The sequence below is a fragment of the Nuphar pumila genome, chromosome 5 (assembly GCF_984573655.1).
Source record: "Nuphar pumila chromosome 5, dmNupPumi1.hap1.1, whole genome shotgun sequence".
NCBI classification, from domain to species: Eukaryota; Viridiplantae; Streptophyta; class Magnoliopsida; order Nymphaeales; family Nymphaeaceae; genus Nuphar; species Nuphar pumila.
This window is the reverse complement of record NC_143253.1, coordinates 95,836,003-95,859,180: the sequence shown is the minus strand read 5'-3', so window position 1 is coordinate 95,859,180 and position 23,178 is coordinate 95,836,003. Positions and strand designations below refer to the sequence as shown.

At 38.3% G+C, this 23,178-nt stretch overlaps 1 protein-coding gene across 1 annotated transcript; it reads right to left on the bottom strand.

Annotated features, from left to right (window-relative positions):
- Nucleotides 1-19,381: 19,381 nt before the first annotated feature.
- Nucleotides 19,382-22,081, bottom strand: LOC149837863 (uncharacterized). The gene is made up of 5 exons (XM_090008138.1): nucleotides 21,922-22,081; nucleotides 20,726-20,928; nucleotides 20,426-20,620; nucleotides 20,220-20,287; nucleotides 19,382-19,766 (listed from the first exon to the last, which is right to left on the bottom strand). The coding sequence occupies exons 1-5, from the start codon at nucleotides 22,079-22,081 to the stop codon at nucleotides 19,382-19,384; spliced, it is 1,011 nt and encodes a 336-aa protein (XP_089864264.1).
- Between the last annotated feature and the right edge of the window lie 1,097 nt (nucleotides 22,082-23,178).

Genomic DNA, 23,178 nt, shown 5'->3' with positions numbered 1-23,178 from the left:
CTTTTAAGGCTATGTCACACGGACTCGGCTAAAGGGTTGCCGCACCCGCGTCGACACGCACGGACTCGGGTGCGGCTTTGGACTCGGCCCGGACTCGGTCAACTCCGAGTCGGACTCGGTCAACGAGTCCGGGCCGAGTCCGACCACATTTTGGACTCGGTCAACTTTGACCGAGTCCAAAATTGTCCAGTTCGAGTTTTAAATTTTGTTTTGGATCCGGGTCGGGTCGGGTCCAAACCCGACCCGGATCCAAATTTTTTTTGGCAGCCGAACCCTAAAAGGGGTTTATCGACAGGGAGAGGGGCTTACCCTCTCGATTTTGCCTCTCCCCCTCAGCCCCTGCAGCTTTCTCCGGCAACCACGCCGGCGATCCGAACTCCGGCGACAGGCAGCCACCGTCTCCCCCTCCGTCAGGTATGTCGACCCTGCTCGTAGCCTCCCTCCCTGCACCCTCTGCTCGCAGAGGAGGGGCTCGGCCCCCCTCCCTGCACCCTCTGCTCGCAGGGGAGGGGCTCGGCCCCTCCCTGCACCCTCTGCTCGCAGGGGAGGGGATCGGCCCCTCCCTGCACCCTCTGCTCGCAGAGGAGGGGCTCGGCCCCCTCCCTGCACCCTTTGCACGCAGAAGAGGGGCTCGACCCCCCTCCCTGCACCCTTTGCACGCAGGGGAGGGGCTCGGCCCCCCTCCCTGCACCATCGGCTCGCAGGGGAGGGGCTCGACCCCTCCCTGCACCCTCTGCTCGCAGGGGAGGGGCTCGGCCCCTCCATGCACCCTCTGCTCGCAGGGGAGGGGCTCGGCCCCCCTCCCTGCACCCTCGGTTCGCAGGGGAGGGGCTTGGCCCCCCTCCCTGCACCCTCTGCTCGCAGAGGAGGGGCTCGCCCCCCCTCCCTGCACCCTCTGCTCGCAGGGGAGGGGCTCGGCCCCCCTCCCTGCACCTTCTGCTCGCAGGGGAGGGGCTCGGCCCCTCCCTGCACCCTCTGCTTGCAGAGGAGGGGCTCGACCCCCCTCCCTGCACCCTCTGCTCGCAGAAGAGGGGCTCGGCCCCTCCAATATTCCCTATTTTATTAACTTTATTTTATTTACTTATTTAATTATTTTCTTTTCAGTTTTCACTTTTCAGATATAATGGCGAGTTCTAGCGGTAGTGTCAATACATTTGGTTCAAGTTCTAACCTTGAATTAGATGTTTCTCAACCACTTTGGAGGCTTGTGACAAAAGGGATAAAAGCTAGTAGGGGTGGTGGTGGGAATGCGCAGTTTCATTGTAATCTATGTAAGACTGTTTTCACAGGTTCTTATACGCGTGTGAAAGCACATCTTTTGCATATTCGTGGTCAAGGAATTAGGGCATCTTCTGGGGTTGACAAAGACATGTTAAAGCAATTAAAAAAAGAACAAGAGGAAGCTGAAAAGAAGAAAATTGCAGAGATGAAAAGCGATTCGATTAATTTGTCTTTTCCTACTGCTAGTGATACACAAGAAGAACTTTTAAAGAAAAGAAAGATGGAAAGCAATAAAACAATACAAGCGTCATTCAAAAACATGGCAAGAGCAGAAATTGATAAAAAGATTGGTCGATTCTTTTACTCAAGCTCAATTCCTTTTAATGTAGCTAGAAGTCCATACTGGAAAGATATGATTACATCTTTGGCTAATTGCAATTTGAGTGGTTATGTGCCTCCTAGTTCAGAAAAACTAAGAACAATCATTCTTGTAGAGGAAAAAAATAGAAATGAAGACTTGCTAGAGACCCAAAAATTTGCATGGAAACGACATGGAGTGTCGATTGTTTCTGATGGGTGGACTGATATACAAAGGCGACCACTGATAAACTTCATTGCTTACTCACTAAATGGGCCAATCTTTTTGAAGACTGTTGATGCATCTGGAGAGTATAAAGATGCTGAATATTTAAAGAAATTATTTGTTGAAGTGATAAAAGAAGTGGGTGAAGAAAGTGTGGTGCAAATCATTACTGACAATGCTCCAGTTTGCAGTCGTGCAGGAATGAATTTGGCAAGTGAAGATACATATTCACATATTTTTTGGACTCCTTGTGCAGCACACGGTTTAAATTTGGCACTTAAGAGTATATGCAATCCATCAAAAGATGATGCACATGCACATGAAATGTGCTTATGGATTGATGAAATAGAGCATGATGTTCGAAATATTAGAAATTTTGTTGTAAACCATCATCATGCCCTTTCTATATTTAATAGGCATTCTGATCTCAAGTTACTGAAAGTTGCTGAAACTCGTTTTGCTTCTCTAATTGTTATGATAAAAAGAATTAAGCAACTCAAGAATGCATTGATGATGATGGTGGCTGATCAAGATTGGGATTTTTATCGTACTGAAGATGATGTCAAGACTCAAGCTATCAAAAAATGCATCTGTGATGATTTTTGGTGGGATAAAATTACATATTTTGTTGAATTTACAGAGCCTATTTGGGAAATGCTGAGAGAAGTTGACAGAGATGTACCCATGCTTCATAGAATTTATGAAATGTGGGACAATATGATTGAAAAAGTTCAAAGTATCATTTTTAAACATGAGAAGAAAGATATTGCACTTGATGATTCAGAATTTTACAATCATGTACATTAAGTTTTAGTGAGAAGATGGGATAAAAGCAATACACCTTTGCATTGCATGGCACACTCTCTCAATCCAAAATACTATGCAAAAAAATGGTTGACAGCAGGTGTTGGTCGTGTTTCTCCAAATGAAGATCCTGAGATATCAAGAAATAGAATGATATATTTGGGAAGAGTTTTTAATGATCCTCACATGTTTAAGGTTGTAAATAGTGAGTTTGGCAAGTTTTCTACTGGAAGATTTGATTCTTTAGCAACACTTGTGGCAAGGGACGAGGAAGATCCCCTTAATTGGTGGGCAACATATGGATCAGAGACACCAAATCTGCAACGTCTTGCAATGAAGTTGTTATCCCAACCTGCTACATCATCTTGTTGTGAAAGAAATTGGAGTACATATGCTCAAATTCACAACATTAAAAGAAACAAACTCACTAGTAAAAGAGCAGAGGATTTGGTATATGTTCACTCAAATCTACGATTAATTTCTCGCCGCGCCAAAGAAGAGTATAAGTACTTTTTTTCTTTGTATTCAAAGTTTGTATTTAAATATTTCATATTTGTATTCAAAGTTTTAAGTTAGATACTAATATAGTGATTTTTTGATGCAGTTGTGGACTATCCAAGAATTGGGATGTAAATCCAGAAGATTTTGACTTGGAGGGAGAACATAATTTACATACTCTCAACATGGACTACCTCGATCCTGTTATTCCTTCTAATTCAGACGATGAGGCAGATTTATGATAAGTTTTGTTGTTTATCACACTCACAAGCTTCTTTATGTGTTATATTTTGGTAAGTTTGTGTTGTTAAGAATTGCTTTTTTTTTGCTTTAAAATTTACAATCTTTATGTGTTAATTTATTGTTATATATATATAATTATAATATTTAAAAAATATATATTTATAATATATATTTTTTAATATATATATAGCCGAGTCCCCGTGTCCAAATTTTTTGGAATTGCGCCGCACCCGTGTCGCACCCGCACCCACACCCGCACCCGCACCCATGTGACATAGTTTTAAGGGTATTTTAGTTAGTTTCAGTATGGTTGAATGTAGCTAATGTTAAACCATAGTGACAAAAGTTAGAAACAGAAAAATCTTAGGAGTAAAACAACTTGGGAGATTTTGAAAATTTTCATAAATCTCGCATTTTTTGGCAAAATCTTGGCAATAAAAAATCAATTAAAAAATATAAAAAAAAATAATTTGTATAGGAAAATATAAACAAAACACATTTAAAAATGAAAATCTCGCGATAAATATCTGCTAAAATGATAAATATCACGATATTTGTCATGGATTGAAAATCTCACGAGAAATTGCCGTTTTAAACTTTCAGGAAATTTCTTGCGATATTATCGCGAGATTTTTATAAATATCGCGATATTTGTTACAGAATGTTAAACACAACTAGTTTAATGTTAGATAAACCCGTATATATGGGTTAATATTGGCTATTAATGAAGGTACAAAACTAATGAGCTAGAAATCACTTGTTTTTTCAAAAAAAATTATTTTTTTGTAGATCAAATGTTACAGATGTGATCTACATGGTTTATTTAGTAAGAAACTTGTTTTGAATCATGTAATTATGACAAGTAATTAAGTTTTTAAAGGGGCTAAAAAATCAATGGCCCACAATGTGCCAAAAAATCATAACTCAAAAGATCACATTTTTATATCAGAAAAGCATGATCCAAGGCTTGATCCTGGGCAAACAAACCATGCTGAACATATCTATGTGGTTAGATTGAGTCGATACAACTTGCACCTATGATTTCTAGCTCATTAGTTTCATGCATATATATATATATATATATATATATATATATTGCTACCCTCGTGGGTAAAGAACCCCCTATTTGGAACTCATAGGCAGAGGTTGTTTTGACCAAATCTGACCTCATGGATGTGTTCAACATGGTCAAAATAGTAGGAATCACCCTTGGATCATACATTTTCCAAGTAAAAAATATGTTTTTGAGGTTTGAAATTTTGGTACATTGTAGACTGTTGATTTTTTCAACTCTCATAAAAGCTGACATATACAACAGAAAAACATGATCCAAAGGTCAGTTTCTAGTTTCTACTAAACTTAATATGTAGATCACATCTGGAGCATCAGATGTGCAAAAAAATGAAAAAAAAAAATAAAAATATTACATTTTTTCACTAAGGGGTTCCTTACCCACGAGGGTAGCAAACATTACACCTATACACACACATGCACCCTCGCACCTAAGTTTTTTTAAATTGCCATGTCACACCTTCCGGACCTGCACCGGTATCTGCATCTGCACTCGCACCTATGTGACATAGGTAAAAAGTGTTCCAATATAGGGTTATCTGAACAAGGCTGAGAATTGGCAAAGGCATTATAAAAGACTTTGCAAACCATTTTTAGTGTCAGTTAAAAAGGTGAATTGTGTGCAAACTTTTCTGCAATAGGGGACTGGAAAACATTTGGGAAATGGTTGGAGAGAATGGTGAGATTAGTATTTGAGCGGCCTAGGTGAAGTGATCAAAAGAAGCATTGCAGGAGTAACAAAATATGAGGTAATATCAACTGCTCTGCAGGCGATATACCTAGAGGACTGCAGGCATATTTATAATTTTTGCATTAAAGAACCAAACAAATTGGTTCCTGCAGAGACGCACATAATAAGCAAATTCTCAAACCGAAACAAGCCAAGCTTTCCTGTGATGTTAGCTTAGGAAAATTGTTTATGAAAATTAGAGTTGTACAAACTTAAAAATATATTGCAATGACTGTTAGTAGGGGTGGGCTTCATTCAAGTTTCTGTACCTGGGTTAGGTGCAGGTTTTGACCTGTATTACCAATAATATTGTAATTATGATATATATTTTTTAATTCTATGCTGACATCATATTATAAATGGAACAGTGACAAATTCGTTCTTCAGTTCCAATTTTCAAGTTCAGTTCTCCTTCTTTTATAACTTTTTATTTAGCTGGACTAGGTTGGGCAGGGAAGAGCTACCACATTGTGCTTGTGAGTGCAAATCTGCATGCAAGTACTGTAGATAAGTTGGGACAGAGGTATACATGTCCATGCACAATTTAGGTGTCAAGAAATCCTCATGTAGACTGATGTCTAGCAAATATAAAACTTGGCCTCATACTATGCCAAATTGCATATAACTAATAATGTTTACCAGCTTGGGGAGGGAAAATGTAACTATACACTGTTTATAACCTGTGTTTCTGAGTACTTATTTTGAACATATCTTCCTTTTCATTCCAACTTCTTTCTGAAGTGTCCTGTCGTGATATGTTTAGCTTGGATGGATTGGGAAAGGTGAGAGTGTCTCCTTAATAATGCCAGCACCAGCTCTTAATAGGGACAGTCAAAAGGAGAATTAACAGTTAATTGACTTCATACACGGCTATACTGCTGCAAAAGCTAAACAAAGCTTCTTCTCAATTGTTTGTAAATTAGATAAACTTGATGCTTCTGTGGAACACAGTGAATATATATGGATTTTTTATTCTGTATACTGTCTCTGTCATTCATAAGGACATGATGCTATTGGTTTTCTGTCAATTAGTCTTTATGCAAGCAAAAGCCTTTTTTTTCTTTTTTTCAGGAACTCTCTGATCACATTACTGAAGTAAGCATGCAGCATGAGTCGCTTGATGGGGTCTTCAGTTTCTATGATTTGATAAGCGCCAAACTTCACATATATCAGGTACTGGCTTTTTTCCATCTGTGAGAAGTGGAACCTATCACTAGCTCTGGCTATTAACATATCTGCAGCACCGTAGATGTATTTTTAGTACACTGACCTTTCTATACCAATCTTCCATTAGGTAATAAAGACTGTTAGGACATACTTTCAGGAAAGAAAGGTATTTTGTGCTGGTTTCCATGCCGAACACACTACTGCATCTTGTATTCAGAATGTGAATCATTGGGATTCACCTGCCTCGTTTCAATTAGGTAGTGAAAATGTGACACTGACAGTGATGCAGCTGACCTATGTGGACTAGGTTTAGGGTTCTTGGATGCTTGCAACTGTATTGTCCTATCTGCAGCTCGGCAATGATCAATATACATCACCTAAAGTACATTATTCTTCTTGCTAATACTTGCAGATTCTAGTACAAAAGCAATAAATCATGTTTTACTAGTCACAAAATTCCCTTTGCCCTTTGTTCATCCGGTCCAAAGAAGGAAGAAAGTTTTGTGCTTCATCCAAACTCATTTTGGTGTCCAACCTGCAGTGCTATCTAAAAATTGATGGGCTGAGCTTGTTTCTGAATTGCAGGTGGCAAGTGTGACATTTGATCTGCTCTTACTTCTTGCGGTAGGATGCTACTTGATTCTCCTTTTCTGCTGCCTCGTTATCACAAGGGTATTTTTTACTTCTTTCTGCATCAAACAGTTACTCTTTTTCAAGAGGAACTTTTTTACATAATCATCTAATGTTTTTTTTTCGCTTGCAGGGTTTTGATGATCTCATTAGTATTTTCCGCCGACCTCCGACACGGAAAGTCAAATCTACTTAACTGCTAACTCATTGTTTCCAGAAACGTTTTTCTTGTTTCCCTTGAGAAATTTTGCTCCACTCATCCTTAGGATCCTCACAATTTTTGTGCAAGCAAGCAATTTGGGGATTGTTAATTCAATGAAAATTTGTGTGTAACATGCAAAAATTGGCTTTTCCTTTCTAACAAAATATGTATGGAGTATTCAATCATCACTTGGTGGTGGGCCAAGTTATTTACATGTATGCAATAGCGTTAGGCATCAGGACAGGTTCGGCTTGGATCCGTTCAAGCTGATTTGCCCAAGGGTGAAGGGAAACTCGGCCAAGTTGGGTCTGGCTGAGCACTAACATGCTCAGGCTCAAGACAGCCTGGCTATCCGCTAGGCTTGAATAAGAGGTCCATTCATAGGCGGAGCTGGTGGGGGGGGGGGGGGGGGGGGCAGAACTGGGCTGTAGCCCAGTCCTGCCTCCCGGATAAAAAAAAATAAATTTTTAAAAGCCCAGCCCTGATTCCATATGAAATAGATTTTTATCCATTTTGGTAGCCCAGCCCTGACTGCAGCAAATAGTTTGATTTGTCCATATGAAATATATTTTTATTAATAATTGTAGCCATTTTTTATTTTATCTCAAAAAAAAATGGGGGGGGGGGGGGCACTGCCCCCGAACCCCAGACTGTCACACCATTTTTTTTTTGCTACGCGCCTGTTTGCCCCCCCCCCCCCCCCCCCCCCCTTGCATGAATCCTAGCTACGCCCCTGGGTCCATTGAAATGTTGCACCCCATGTCCAAGCATAGCATTATTGTCAGTCCTAAATCCGGTGTGTAGGGCCCAGGCAGAGAGATTGGGTCGTGCCTGGTCCATCTTGGACAAAGCACTAATGTCTAATGTCCATTGCACCCAATTATGCCTCTCTCTATCTCTCTCCTGTGCAGCAGCGGGGGGACGTGAGGCCGGTGGAGGGGCGGAGGCATGGCTGCCCAGCCCCTTCTTCGTTCTTAAGATCAATAGCTGTTCCACGCTCCTCAACAAAGCCCTCCCACTCGCCCACTGTTAGCTCTCTCGCCATATCCTACTACTTGTCATCACCATCTATCCATCAATATGTTGGGTGGTGATGGATTTGGGGTTTTGTTTACACTAAGTTTTTTTATCTCTATTTGGTTTCTGTTTTTCCTTGTTAATCTCTTTTTGACTTATTGGGTAATATGGGTTAATTTCATATGGTTTGACTTGCAGATAGTGATCTTTCTTTGTTGTATGTGATAAAATTTGCCATAGTTTAAACTTGATTAGCGGGGGGATTTTTTGTTTGTTTGATTTCTTCTGACATTGTAATCAATCTTGACTATCTGGATTTCAGGGGTTAAATTGCGTCTTTGTAATTTAGGGTTTCGTTGACTGTGCTGTTGTGGTGTAAGTGGAGAGTTGGAAGTTTTTGATGGAAATGATATGGCCAGTTTTGAAAACGATATGGTAAGGAGTTGACCCGATCCATAATAAACTTGTTAAAACATGTAAAATGGTGGATGGATAGGGTCATATGATTCAAAACAAAATAATCCAATTCATTATCCATAATTATCCAAGTTATCCGCACATCATCATCACATAATGGCCATTTGGAGCACGGCATTTGAGTACTGTCCAAACAAACATTGAACTTAGTATAATTGTTACATGAACATAATCAATGTTTTGTTCCATCTTTTTTTTTCATTTGGTTGAATCCTAGACAAAGGGGCATTTGTTTCACGATAATTTCATATGAAACAGATGTGTTTCATATGAAAATGAGCATTTTTTGAGGGGGGTCAAACAAACATGCTGAATCTTGGGGTTTGCCGACTCCACCTCTTTTCGGGAACAAACTTCCCACCATCTTTTTCACAATGGGATTCAATGGGGGGCTCCGCGTGGCTGGTAGCAGCTGTCAGTGCCCATCTCCTAGTGGTGGGGCGTTGCAGGTTCAAACCTCAGTAGTACCTTTAATAATAACTGGTGGGGTCTGCCTAACCCCAGCTTGCCTTTCAAAAAAAAGATCATTTCGTAAATGCAAAAGCCTACTGTTAGCGTGGCACCCATTAACATTTTCACTCTTGTAAATGATGAGAAAAAGTTATTTTTTTTGCATGTGGGCACCTTACCTTTCGAGTTTCCAATTAACATCAAAACACAAATTCCATGAGATTTGTGTTACGGTAGGGAAACAAAAATTAGTACTGATTTCTTGACCCAGACATAGGTTGAAGAAAAAAGAACCGTTGAGAGCGTGATTGCTGCCAATGGAAAAGTAATGACTTTCCCAAAGTCATCTCTATCTATTTGTTAACCCCAAGAAAAAATCTGACTCTTGATCGACTCCTAGCTGATAGACTTGATCTGTGAGTTCTATATTCTCTCTCTAACAATTGTACCAAATCCAACATTTGTTTGGACCGTACCCAAATGCTATGTTCCAAATGTTTGTTGTTTGATGATGATGTAGAGACAACTTGGACAATCATGGATAATAGGTCGATGACTCGATCCTTCTACCATTTTACATGTTTTAACAAATTTATTATGGTTTTTGGCCTGGATATAGATCCAGTTAAGAAATTATGTCTAAAATCATGGATTTTTGCCCTGAATATGGATGTAGAATTGGATTTTTGCCCAAAATATGGATCGCAAATTAGATTTTTGCCTCGAATATGGATCTTGAATTGGATTTTTGCTCCGAATATAGATCTTGAATTGGATATTTGTCTTGAATATGATTTTTTACCTCAAATATGGATCTTAAATTGGATTTTTGCCCCAAATATGAATATTAAATTGGATTTTTTCCCCGAATATGGATATTTAATTGGTTTTTTGCCCCAAATATGAATTTTTGACCTGAATATGAATATCAAATTGGTTTTTTGCCCTTAATGCGGCTCATAAAAACATTTTTTTATCAAAAAAACATGATCCAAGAGTTGATTCCTGCTAAATCGAGCATGCTGAACACATCTATGAGGTTAGATTGTATCAAAACAACTTGCATCATGAGATTCAAAGTAGATTATAGGTACAATTGATTGTACCAAATATAAAACCATATATAAAGTATTTAAGTATTATTTCATTATTGCATTAACCTTCTAAAAATATCAAAATAAAAATCAGTGTTTTCAAAATATCCACAATAGTTATACAATGCCAAATCAAATGACTTGTACCAATTCTTGGTGTTTATGCAATGCCATTAAAAACCAGTACATTACAGCAGTAATCTACTGCCCACGATTATGATTTAAAAAGTGCACAAACCTACACAAGAAGCAAGGACAAAGAAGGAGAGACTAAAAGGCATTATTTCAACTTCCAACCCCAAGTATGTTTATTCTAAAATTCCCACTCACATCATTCATGATAAGCATCTCTCAAAGCCCATCCAAATGCCACTTCTGTCCTTTTTGAAGCCTTTGCATCTCAATTCATTTCCACGGGGTTAAGAACCCACTTTACCGATTGCCTCAATGAAGGGATAACCTGCAATCACACAAGCCCTAGTGGTCAAAATCCAAAAACACAAAAAAAATCCAATAGATATCACAGAGTGAAAATTGAAATTTCTACCCAGTTTGAGAAAACAAAGAAACTAAAACTCCCCGTGGAAGCTCTAAGGGACACCCCTTGCAAAATTCTGCAAAGTTGCTCGAAACAAAAATAGTGTAATGGTGTAAAAAAGAAAAGAAAACAAACCCATAAAGTACAAAAAATCATAAACTATTTTCAAGGATATAATCCATGCAGCTCCCTACTTGCAAGTTGCAACTACGAGTCTAAAACTGCTCTTTAAACAAATAAATCCACATTTTGTTAGATATTTTATGTGGCCCTACATATGTAATTGATCACACGTTATAAACTGTCTAAGGTGAAGGCCCATATAAAGTGATATTGTATGGTTGGGCCATATGACATCTTATAAAGTATGGTTATAATAATGTGCAAATACCTTATGTGCCCTCATATGTCAGTTTTCGATTTTTATGATGGGCTGAAGTGGAAAGAAGACTATAGGGTGATTACAATTAGGTTATGGTCTCCAAAACTATATATATATATATATATAGTGATTGTTCTCTTTTGCCTCCCATCAAGAAAGAAAATTGTCCCTCTCTCATTAGGTTTAAAGAAGAAGGAAAGGCCACCTATAGACATTTTGAAAGATCTAACCCATCAAAATCTACCAGTGCAACAATGGATTCGGGTATGCTTCCACTTTATGTTTTATTTGTTTATTTATGATCTTTCCAATGATTTAGCATGAACAAATTTAGAGATCAAGAAATATGATTTCCCTAATTAGGAATCCAAACAATTGATATCAAAGTCTCTTGTTCTTGTTAAATCGTTGAAATATTTGATTTTGCCATTGTTTCTTTGTTGGGTCATCGAAATTCCATCAGATTCGGTTTTTTCCTTTGACCGTTAGCATTAAGAGTCGTTAATATAAAAAAAATTTATTTTCACCGCAGTCGGCAGTGTAAGATGGGTTTTTGTTGGGACTGACGAGCATCTCTAGGGTGGCACACCCTTTTGGTAGCGTAGGAGACCAGACGACGTCGAGCGATTTGCCAAACGTCATCCGGGCTTTTGGCGCAGGCACTGTCGGGTGCCTGCACAGATATTGAGGATGGGGGGAGGATCGGACAGTCCTCCCTGGTCTCTCATCAATTTCGGTGAGGGGCTGGATCCCTCCCCCCCCCCCCTTCTTTTCTTATTTGGCGTTAGGGTGTAGGTGGAGGAGGGCCGAATGGCCCTACTCATGCCATTCGGCTAGTCTCGGAGGGAGGGCCGATCTGGCCCTCCTACTAATGTGTTTGGGTGAAGGAGAGGTTGATTGGTTTGTCCCCTTTCAGTTTCGGATAGATAAAGGGCTGATCAACCATTCCATTGTTTTAAGGCATCCAAGGGGTGTTGGCAACCCCCCCCCCCTCGGTTGGTCACCCTCGTCGGACGCCGACTGGCACCCGATGATGGCGGCTAGGGATTTCGATTCACCCCAGCCATTGTCGGGTGATCAGGTACCGACAATCGGCGACTGGGGTTTTCGGTTCTCCCTAGGCGTCATCAGGTGACCAGGGTGCGGTGCATGGCCGGTCGGGCTTGGTCCCGATCCAGTTTGCGGGGACCAACCCGGGTCGGCTGTGGTCTGACCCGCAAGTCGGGTCTAGCCCGACCCGAGCCGACCTAATGGACCAGACCTCAATTCATGGCTATGGATGTAAAAAAAAATGAGAAAAAATTATAAGGTCAAAGCCATTAAGTATGCATTTTGGGTCCCTTTAGAGGGTTGATTTTAGATATATTTTTTCAACCTTATTTGGATTATGGCTTCGTTTTCTTTTTGTTCATATGCATGTAATCACATATTAAATTTGAATTATGGTATTCTTTTCAAAATAAGGGTCTAATATTCTAAAATGAGTTGATTGAAACATATTAATTAAAATCAATGCATGTAAATATGTATATTAATTGTGAGTATGTTGTGGATTTTTTTGTTCTTGATTTAATTAATTCATCTGCTTTTTCAATATTTGCAAATATCAATTTAATCCTTGTTTTGAATAACTCAAACTTCAAAAACTAGAAAGAGAACATTATGATTGTTCTTAAGTGTATGGATTTAGACCTTGCACTTTGAGAGGATCAACCCATTGATCTCACATATAGAAGTTCCACTGAGGATAAAAGGAACTATGAGAAATGTGATCGATTCAATTGCATGAGTCTTATGATCATAAAATGTGCAATTCTAGAAACCTTCAAAGACGTTATTTCTGAAGAGGTTAATGCCAAAAAGTTCCTTGAAAAAATTGAAAAACATTTTGCTAAAAATGAAAAAGCTATGACAACCACTCTCCTTTCGAGTCTTGTTTCAAAGAGGTATAAAGGTAAATGAAACATAAGGGAGTACATTATGAAAATGTCTCATCTTTCTTCAAAACTGAAGGCACTAAAGTTAGAGTTGTCTAAGAACATGCTCGTGTATTTAGTTCTAATATATCTACCTGCATAATATAGTCAATTTAAGGTTAGGTATAACTGCCAAAAGAAAAAATGGACTCTAAATGAGCTCATTTCAAATTGTGTGCAAGAAGAGAAAATGATGAAACAAGAAAAGACAAATAATGTTTACTTGACAGTTACATCTAAAGACAAATTTAAGAAAAGAAAAAAGAATAAGGAAGTTGTAGTTGACCATGGTTGTTCTTTTTGCAATGATGATTTTAAAAAGATATTTTAATAAATATTTTGGAAAATCACCAACCAAATATATAAAAACCAAACTTCCACATGCATGGTGAGTATGGGTCGAATCCACAAGGAATGGGATAATATTCAATATTAAATCTAATTACTTCACTTTATTAATGTTTTAAAATGTCTACAACGAAAAGTACAAATTAATTCAAACACTAAACATGAATAAAAATTAACTAAAAAATATAAAACTCTAAACTACGCTACTCAAGCACTCCTTCAAGTCCACAAGGGTATTTTCATCCTTTTTTAAGTTATAACATTCACGCTCTCGGCGTAAATACGCCTTTTGACTTGCAGCATGCTCGCAAACCAATAAAAATAAAAAACACAAGTTAGTTAATGAAATTACTAACTAATTCAGAAAGATAACTAAAATTAATTCTAAAAAGAATTACTATAACTAATTTGTAATTTAAATTACAACTACACTAAGATGTAAATTCTAATAAAGCAACTAATTTATTCTAATACTGACTACTCTAAATTCTGTAATTAAACTATGTAAGCTACAGAAAGGTACGAAAAACTACAAGAATTTAATTAACTACTAAAATATTTGTTTTGCCCACACTATAGTGCAGGAATAACTTTCTGTCAGACTTTAAAAAATACATGATTTAAAGGGTCAAATGGAATCCAAAATTTATGAAATTTGTTTTGTTGGATTCCTAACACGTGCAGAAATCAAACCCTTTTTACACAATCTAAAAATTCGTTCAGAATCTCCATATATAAACATTTAAAGAAGACCTGAATTCTGGAAATTGTCTATCCCGAAATTTAAATTCTTGTCAAACCAGTTTTTGAAAAATGCTTAAAAACCTAATCAAATCAACTCTGAATGAGTTCATTTTTGGTCTCCACTCAAAGGACACATGGATGCAAAGAATGAAACCAATTTGAGTTTAAAACTCTAAATTTTTTTACACAAAATGATGAGTGCAAATGACCAAAATTTTGATTCTCAAATTCAATTCAAGAATAAAAGATAAACAAATGCAAATGCTAATTGACTAAATAAGAATTAGGATGGGGTCCATACATTTTTGCCTAAAAAGAAAAACCTTGACTTTGTTGATCCAAAAACGCCAGCCCCAAGTGAGCCCACACATTTTTGGATTAGCTTCTTAATTAAGGAGATGATCTCCTTAATTAAGATGTTATCTCCTTATTAAATCAAACCACTGTGAAATTAGGTAAGGGATTTGAATTTCAAGTTCACTTACCTAAATTACAAGGAGGAGGAGATCCGCTTGGTTGGCATCTTCAAGAAGGCCCAACACTTTCCCCAAATGGATTCACAAAATTTAGAAACTACCCAAATTCACCAAAAATGCCTATTACTTGAATTTCTCAAATTGCCCTTCAATAAAATTTGAAATCTTAAAATTCTACTAAGATAAACTAATACAGTCTAATCTATATGCCATATAAACTAACTACTGCATGGGCAAAATTTGAATTGACTAAAAAAAGCATAAATGCTAATTGACTAAATAAGAAATGCCTATAATCAATCACTAATTACTGACTAATGCAAAAAATTATAACCTAAACACACTAAGTACACAATTAAACAATTACTAAATTAAAGTAGATTTACTAAAGACAAAAGAAAGCATAACTAAACCAACAATGGTTGTCGTCCTCTTGGAGAAGATGACAGCCTTTGAAACTCGATTTTACAAAAGATTCAAAAATTGATTTTTAACTAAAAAAATGAAGCAAAGAAAAAACAGATTTTTATTTACACTAACCACTAACTAGACTCGATCTTAGGAAATTAAAAACATGATTTTCAGATATTTTGAACTGCAAAAAAAACTTTGCAAAACACCAAAAATGGATAGACTATGTCTTGTCAATTTTTAGAACTAGCTAAAAAAAGAAAAATGAAGAAATCGACACATTAAAATAATACAAAACTCGATCTTAGAACATGGAAAACTTGGTTTTAATGTACTGCAATTACTGTAAAAAAATTAGAATAAAAAATGTTTGGAAGATTAAAAAATGGCTAGACATAGTCTAGCTGATTTTTTGCAAAATACCGAAAAGGAAGATGAAAACACTGAGACGTGGATCTTACCGAATGATCTGCACTTGGTTCAAGATTTGAGGCCTCCCACGACTTCTTCTAAGTCTTTGCTGATGTATGCAACTTCCAGCAACTCATTGGAAAGAATGATGGTCAGTGGTTCAAAGGATGGTAGGTGGAAAATAAGAGCTAGCCCGAAAAACTCCTCAGCTCGCTTGAGGGTCCAAAAATCTCCTCGACCGGATAGCACCCGAAAAACTCCTCGGTGCAAAGATCAAGCTCCTTCAATGGTTGTTGTAGTGCTGCACACAAAAATCAAAAAGTTAGAGGAAACTTGACAAAAAAATAAAAACAAAAAAAAACATGAGAAGGAATGGAGGACGCCCGAAAATCTCCTCGATGACGCAACACCCGAAAAACTCTTTGATGCGACGAAATGGTGGTGGTGGGCAAAAATGGGGTGGTTGGTGCTGTGAAGGTTTCTCAAAGTCTGGACGAAAACTTAAATGAGCCCCCCCCCCCTCTCCCTTTGTTTCATACTTTTCAAAATTTTCAAAACACTCTTATGAAAAAATATTTTCAGAAACACTAAAAAATTCTCATAAATTGATGGACACACGGAAAACTCCTCGGTGCAACAAAATGGTGGTGGAGGGCGGAAATGGGGTGGTTGGTGCTGTGGAGGTTTTATCAAAGTCTAGACAAAAACTCAAATGAGGGGCAGGGCACCCCACCTTTTGCTTCATACTTTTCAAAATTTTCAAAACACTCTTATGAAAAAGTATTTTTAGAAACACTCAAAAATTCTCATAAATTGTTGGGTGCCCCTTTTGAAAAAATGTGAATGGATCTTGGGTTGGTTCAATGTGATCCAAGATCCAAAATATTGTTATTCTCATATGGGTCTGGATTTGGATCATACCAGAATTCGCTCCATTACACGAAAAAGCCCATAACTTCACCAATTTAACTCGGAATTGGACGAAATTTAAAATGTAGCTTCCTATGACTTGAATCAACCTAATCATGGGTTTTAACTCTAAAAATATGGATAATGACCTACATATTATGCTTAATTTATAATATATTTCATGCATTATCATATTCTCCCATGCTTGAATGTTGCTAGTCCTCGAGCAACACCAAAACTAAAAACATACTGAAACTAACTAACTACTAATCAATTCTAGCTTTCATTTTATGCAAGTATAAGAGATAACATATGAAAAGAAGCTGCACCCCCACAATACAAATATTTTTTCTAAAATTTGCAATCATCTATATTCTATATTTCTTCTCAGAAATTTGAACACCTTATTGTCGTCATCTTTCTCTCCTTGTATGATTTCTGCATATTTTAAAATTTTCTTTCACTCTAAGCAATGAATTATTCTTTCAATCTCTGTTTTTTCAATTGAGCTCTACATCCATCATCAGACTTCGTAACCCTTCTAACGAGCATTGGGGTGATAACTCTCAGGCTAGATGACCTTATGGTACCAAATACAAAGATTTATCGGCCTTAATAACTTGAGTTACTAGGTCTTAGACTTTTGTAGTGTATGTAGCCTTTGTTGTATGCAATGTCATCGCTTATTAGGCTTTCTATTGGGTCCATGTAGCGAACTTGAGATCGATGATTCTCAAGCCAGGCGACTTTAGGGCATCAGGTGTAAAACACCTCTCAGACTTAATTACTCAAACCTGATAGGCCTCACTGACGATGTCTAAGCAAAGCATTGGACCGCCCAGTTGCCTCTTTTCGCAAAAACGAAACACATCAACTAGTGCCTATCTCCACTACTCAAGTAACAACTTAGAAGACTTAGAACAACTACATTTGCTCTACAATATATGTTTTCACTACTTTTATTTATATTATACTATACATTGTCATACAAGTAATTCTATCAAGACTCCAACAATTACATGTTCTCATTTCATCAAAATCTATACAAACCATCACTTCTTTTAGATCAATTTTAAAAAAAAAATTTGAACATGGGGTTTAAAATTCTAAGCATATGTCAAATCCTACAAGAGACATTCCATGAAAAGTTGGAAATTGATTTTCTAAAAAAATAAATGTTGTTGTCCTCAGCAGCACTCCCTCATGCTTATATGAAACTATATGCATGTATGAATGTGCCATAAAAACAATTATAAATTGAGACAATGATAGATGCAATCTGACTATGTGATGAAGCTCATCTGAATACTCCATTGTCATGTCCATGCACTACCATCGTGCACACTCAGGTGTATGATTTTCTGTGAACTTGACATGAAGTTGACTTCTTACTTGCTTCTCCATCCTTGTGTCCTATAAAAAATAATCATCATTTTAGCACAAGATATTAGATCAAATGACTAATAAAATAACAAATAAGAAATAAGAAATAACCACAAAATAAATAAAATAAACAAAAGCACTCATCCTATGACTAATTTAGCTATACTATGATGCAAACAATCATCTGGTTCAATCAAAACTCTCAATGAACACAATTTCCTCGCACTCTTCTGCTTGTGCATCTCCAGAAAAGTAGGGCTTTAGTCTTTGCCCATTCACTTTGAAAACTTTGTGGTTGCAAGGATCTCTAATCTCCACTGCTTTGAAAGAAAATACAGTTTTCACTATATATGGTCCATCCCATTTGGATTTCAACTTCCTTGGAAATAATTGAAGTCGGGAGTTAAACAACCACACTTGTTGCCTGGGCTCAAACACCTTTCGATTTATGAGTTTATCATGAAATGCTTTGGTGTGAGCTTTATAAATCTGTGAACTCTCGTAAGATTCATTCCTAAGTTTCTCTAGCTCATTGAGTTGTAATCGACACTCTTTGCCAGCCTAGGCCATATCAAAATTAAATTTTTTAGTTGCCCAATAAGCCCTATGTTCTAATTCTACAGGAATGTGACATGCTTTCCCAAAGAGTAATTGAAACGGTGGCATGCCAATAAGAATTTTGAATTCAGTCATATACAACCATAATGCATCATCCAAGCATTGGGACCAATCCTTGCGGTCTGGGCGAACTGTTTTCTCTAAAATTATTTTGATCTTCCTATTTGAAACCTCAACCTGTCCACTGGTCTGAGGATGATAATGAGTGGTGAACTTATGTTGTACAGAGTATTTCCTCAGAAGAGAAGCAACTTGTATGTTTCTAAAATGCTTTCCGCCATCACTAATCATTGCTCGCGGTACACCAAATCGACTAAAAATATTATGCTTAATAAACTTAAGCACCGCTCTATGATCATTGGTTTTGGTGGTCATAGCCTCTACCCATTTGGATACACAATCAACCACCACTAAAATATAAACATTGTCGAATAAAGGCAGAAATGACCCATGAAATCTATGCCCTAAACATCAAACATCTTAACTACTAAAATCTAGAGCATGGGCATCATGTCCCTCTTAGACATGTTCCCTGTTTGCTGGCATCGAAGACATTTTCTACAAAACTCATGTGCATCTTTGTGGAGTACCGGCCAATAAAATCCAGACTGCAAAACCTTGTCGGCAGTCTTCCTACTACTAAAATGACCTCCACAAGATAGGGAATGACAAAACTAAAGAATAGACTCATACTCCTCCTCTAGGATGCACCTCCTAATAATCTGGTCTGCACAATACTTCAATAATGTTGGTTCATTCCATTAATAATTTCTCACCTGCGCGAAAAATCTGTCTCTCTCATTCCTAGTTCAATGCGTAGGAACCTGCCTGGTCACCAAATAATTCACAATATCAACAAACCATGGTGACTGTGATGCTCCTACTGCCATGATTTGCTCATCCAGGAAAGAATCATTGATCGGTCTCTGTTCCTCAGGAGAATCCATGACCAGTCTAGATAAATGGTCAGCTACTACATTCTCACTACCCTTCTTGTCTCAAATCTCGAGATCAAACTCTTGTAGTAGCAAGACCCACCGAATGAGTCTTGGTTTGATGTCTTTCTTGCCAAGAAGATACTTCAATACAGTATGGTTAGAATAGACAACCACTTTGGAGCCAAGCAAATAGGACCTAAACTTGTCCAATGCAAATACTACTACAAGCAATTCCTTTTCTGTCGTAGTGTAATTCATCTGAGCATCTGACAGAGTTCTGCTTGTGTAGTATATGACATAGGGTTTCCTATCAATCCTCTGTCCTAATATAGCTCCCATGGCATAGTCAGAGGCATCACACATAATCTCAAATGATAACGTCCAATCCGGAGATCTCAAAATAGGTGTCATGGTCAAGGCATCCTTGAGTAACTCAAATGCTTTCCTACAATCCGCATCGAAATCAAAGTGTTGATCCTTAGCTAATAATGTACACAACGGTAAAGAGATTTTATTGAAATCTTTGATGAACCGCCGATAAAATCCTGCGTGCCCCAAAAATGAACGCACCTATCTCACAGTCGTAGGTGGAGTCAATCATGAAATTGACTCTACCTTCGCTCTATCCATATTTATCCCTCTCTTGGACACAATATGTTTGATAACTATCCCCTCCTAGACCATAAAATGACTCTTTTTCTAACTAAGCACAAGATTGGTCTCCATATATCTCTTGAGCACTTTCGTCAATTTATGAAGACAATCTCCAAATGAAGAGTTGTATACTGAAAAATCATCCATGAATATTTCCATGACATCATTCACCATGTCAAAGAAAATAGCCATCATGCACCACTTAAATGTTGTCAAGGCATTACATAGCCCAAACGGCATATGCCTGAATGCAAAGGTGCCATACGGACAAGTAAATGTGGTTTTCTCTTGATCGTTAGGATGAACAACTACCTGATTATATCCATAATATTCATCTAAGAAACAATAGAAGTTCTGTTCGGTGCGTCTCTCCAGAATCTGATCGATGAATGGCAACGGAAAATGGTCCTTTCGTGTTGCAACATTCAACTTTCTATAATCTATACATACTCGCCACCCTATGGTGGTCCTCATCGGAATACTCTCCCTCTTTTCATTCTCCACAATAGTGAGTCCAGACTTCTTGGGAACCACCTGAACTAGATTGACCCACTGGCTATCTGAAATAGGGTAGATTATCCCTGCATCTAACCACTTGACCACCTCCTTCTTCACCACTTCTTTCATATTGGGATTTAGCCTCCTCTGCATATCTCGTACCGGTTTGGAATCCTCATCACAATAAGTCTAGTGCATGCAGAAGGAGGGATCTATCCCTCTAAGATCCGCTATTGTCTAGCCGATAGTTGCCTTGTGCTCTCTCAAAACCTCAATCAATCTAATCTCCTGCTCCTCAGTGAGCTGCGAAGAGATGATCACAAACAATGTCTCTATGTATCCCAAATAGGCATACTTGAGTAAGTCCGGAAGGGGCTTCAACTCAAGCTCTGAAGGAGACTCAATGGAAGATCTGGTTGGGGTCTCATCAAGTGGTGGGAGAGGCTCAACATACCCTTTTCAAGGATGGGTACTTGACACAACTAAAGACACATCTATCTTATCACTATCCTGACTATCTTGTACTATACAATACAACTCTAATAGATCACATGTCATATATAACTCAAGTTGTGGCTCCACTATCTCATGTACAATGTCAATTTAGAAGCATGCCTCATCTCCAGTTGGACCTATGGCAGCATTGAAAATGTTCAATCTGACTTTCCTATTGCCAAATGATAGGTCCATGACTCATGTCCTACAATCGATATATACATTGACAGTTGTCAAGAATGGTCTACCCAAAATGATCGGAGTCTAGTGCTGGCTATCCACACTCTTCATATCTATGATAATGAAATCAACCAAAAAATAAAAATCCTCTACTTTCACTAGCATGTCTTCCATGATACTTCTCGGCACCTTGATGGAACGATTTGCTAGTTGAAGTGTCATCGGGGTCAAATTCATTTCTCCTAGACTGAATGAATCATAAAAATATTTTGGCAAGATGTTCACGCTTGCCCCAAGATCTAACAATGCATGCTTTATCTGAATATTTCCTATGACGCATGAAATAATTGAAGCACCAGAATCCTTGATCTTTGGTGGAGTCTGATGTTGAAGCACCAAACTCACCTGCTCAGTCAGAAGGACCTTGATAGGAACTTTTTCTCTAGATTTCCTCTTCTATGTACATAGTTCCTTGAGAAATTTGGCATATGTCGGTACTTGTTGAATGACATCTAGCAAGGGTAGGTTGATTTGTACATGCTTAAAGATCTTAAGCATGTCCTGCACCTTAGTTTCTTGTTTTCCTATGCCTGCTGGAGATTCTAAGGTCTTCAGATAGGGTGGTTTGAGAATATACATCGGGGGTTCCTTCTCGTTGTGAGAAGACTCACCTCTATCCTTGTTTTCATCAGAGGGAGATGACTGAGATGAAGTAGATGGTATGATCATATCTGGCTCATTTGTGCTTTGTCTCAGCTCGACATGATACTAACGTCCACTCCTAAGAGCCATAATTGCTTTGGCATGTTGCTGTAATGTATCGGTCATGTACAGGCCTCCAGAACTATGCTCCTTGCCCTTAGGATTCATGACAAGCTGGCTAGGCAAGCTACCATCAGTCCTCCTACTCAATGCCTCTGCTAACTGACCCATTTGTGTCTCAAGTTTGACAATAGACTATGTATGGGTATTCAGCACTTGATTGCACTTCTCGAAGGCATTTTGATTGGAGATTTTCACCTTCTGAAATACTTGGAGAAGTCTCTCCTCGAAAGATGATGACTGTGGAAGCTCCTGAGGTATAATTGAGGGATAAGTAGAGGATGACTGAGGGTAACTAGGCCTCTGATATGTCTGCATGAGAATGTTGGGTCTAACCTGCTGAGTGGGAGGGACTAGAATCTGTGGGTTTTTCCATAAAAAATTGGGTTGATTTCGCCACTGTGGATTATAAGTAGATGAAAATGGATTATGCATGGTTCTGGTGAATCCCTTAGTGGCCTAAACTTGTTCTTGGACAAATTTAGGATACTGAGCTACCGAAGGGCACTCAATGATATAATGTGTTGGACTAGAGTATAGGGTACACATTGTCTGCTGATAGGATGGTCCAAGTAGAAGTTGATGCAACTTATGCGCAAGCATGTCAACCTTACTCTAAATCGCATCAGTAGGGCCTACCTCTAGTAGCCCACCCTTCTTGGGACCACTAGGTATGATCTTCTTAGAACGAGATGTTGAAGATGAAGTCATGTGGTGCAGGGGGTTCTCAGCTAATGTCTCAAAAAAAACCCATGTTTCATCTTCGTTGTTCAACATAAAAGTACCACCACATGACGAATCAATCATTTGTTTGTTCCTCTCGGAAGGACCATCATAAAAGCACTGAACTATCTGCCACCTAGGTACCTAATGATGTGAGCAGTTCCTAAGCAGGTCCTTCATATGTTCTCATGTCTCATGAAATTGTTCACCATCCATCTCCAAAAAGTTGGTGATGGCTCGCCTAAATTGGTTTATGCGACCAATGGAAAAATACTTTCTAAGGAATTCCTGCTGCAATTGAATCCATGTATCAATTTGCCCCAGGTTCAAGGTCTTGAACCAATGCTTCACCTTGTTCTTCAGAGAGAACAGAAAGAGTGTCAGCTTCATAGCATCGTCTATGAAGTTATTGATTCAGACCGTTGAACAAATCTCGAGAAACTCATCGAGATGCCTATATAGGTCCTCATGAGCAAGGCCATAAA

Coding starts and splice junctions, on each gene's coding strand:
- LOC149837863 (XM_090008138.1), bottom strand. CDS start 22,081: ATGGGTCAGTTAGCAGAGGCATTGAGTAGGAGGACTGATGGTAGCTTG. Junction 20,621..20,725: donor AGGTTTTGAGAGAGCACAAG/GCAACTATCGGC, acceptor CGAGATATGCAG/AGGAGGCTAAATCCCAATAT. Junction 19,767..20,219: donor TATGGCACCTTTGCATTCAG/GCATATGCCGTT, acceptor TGCGGATTGTAG/GAAAGCATTTGAGTTACTCA.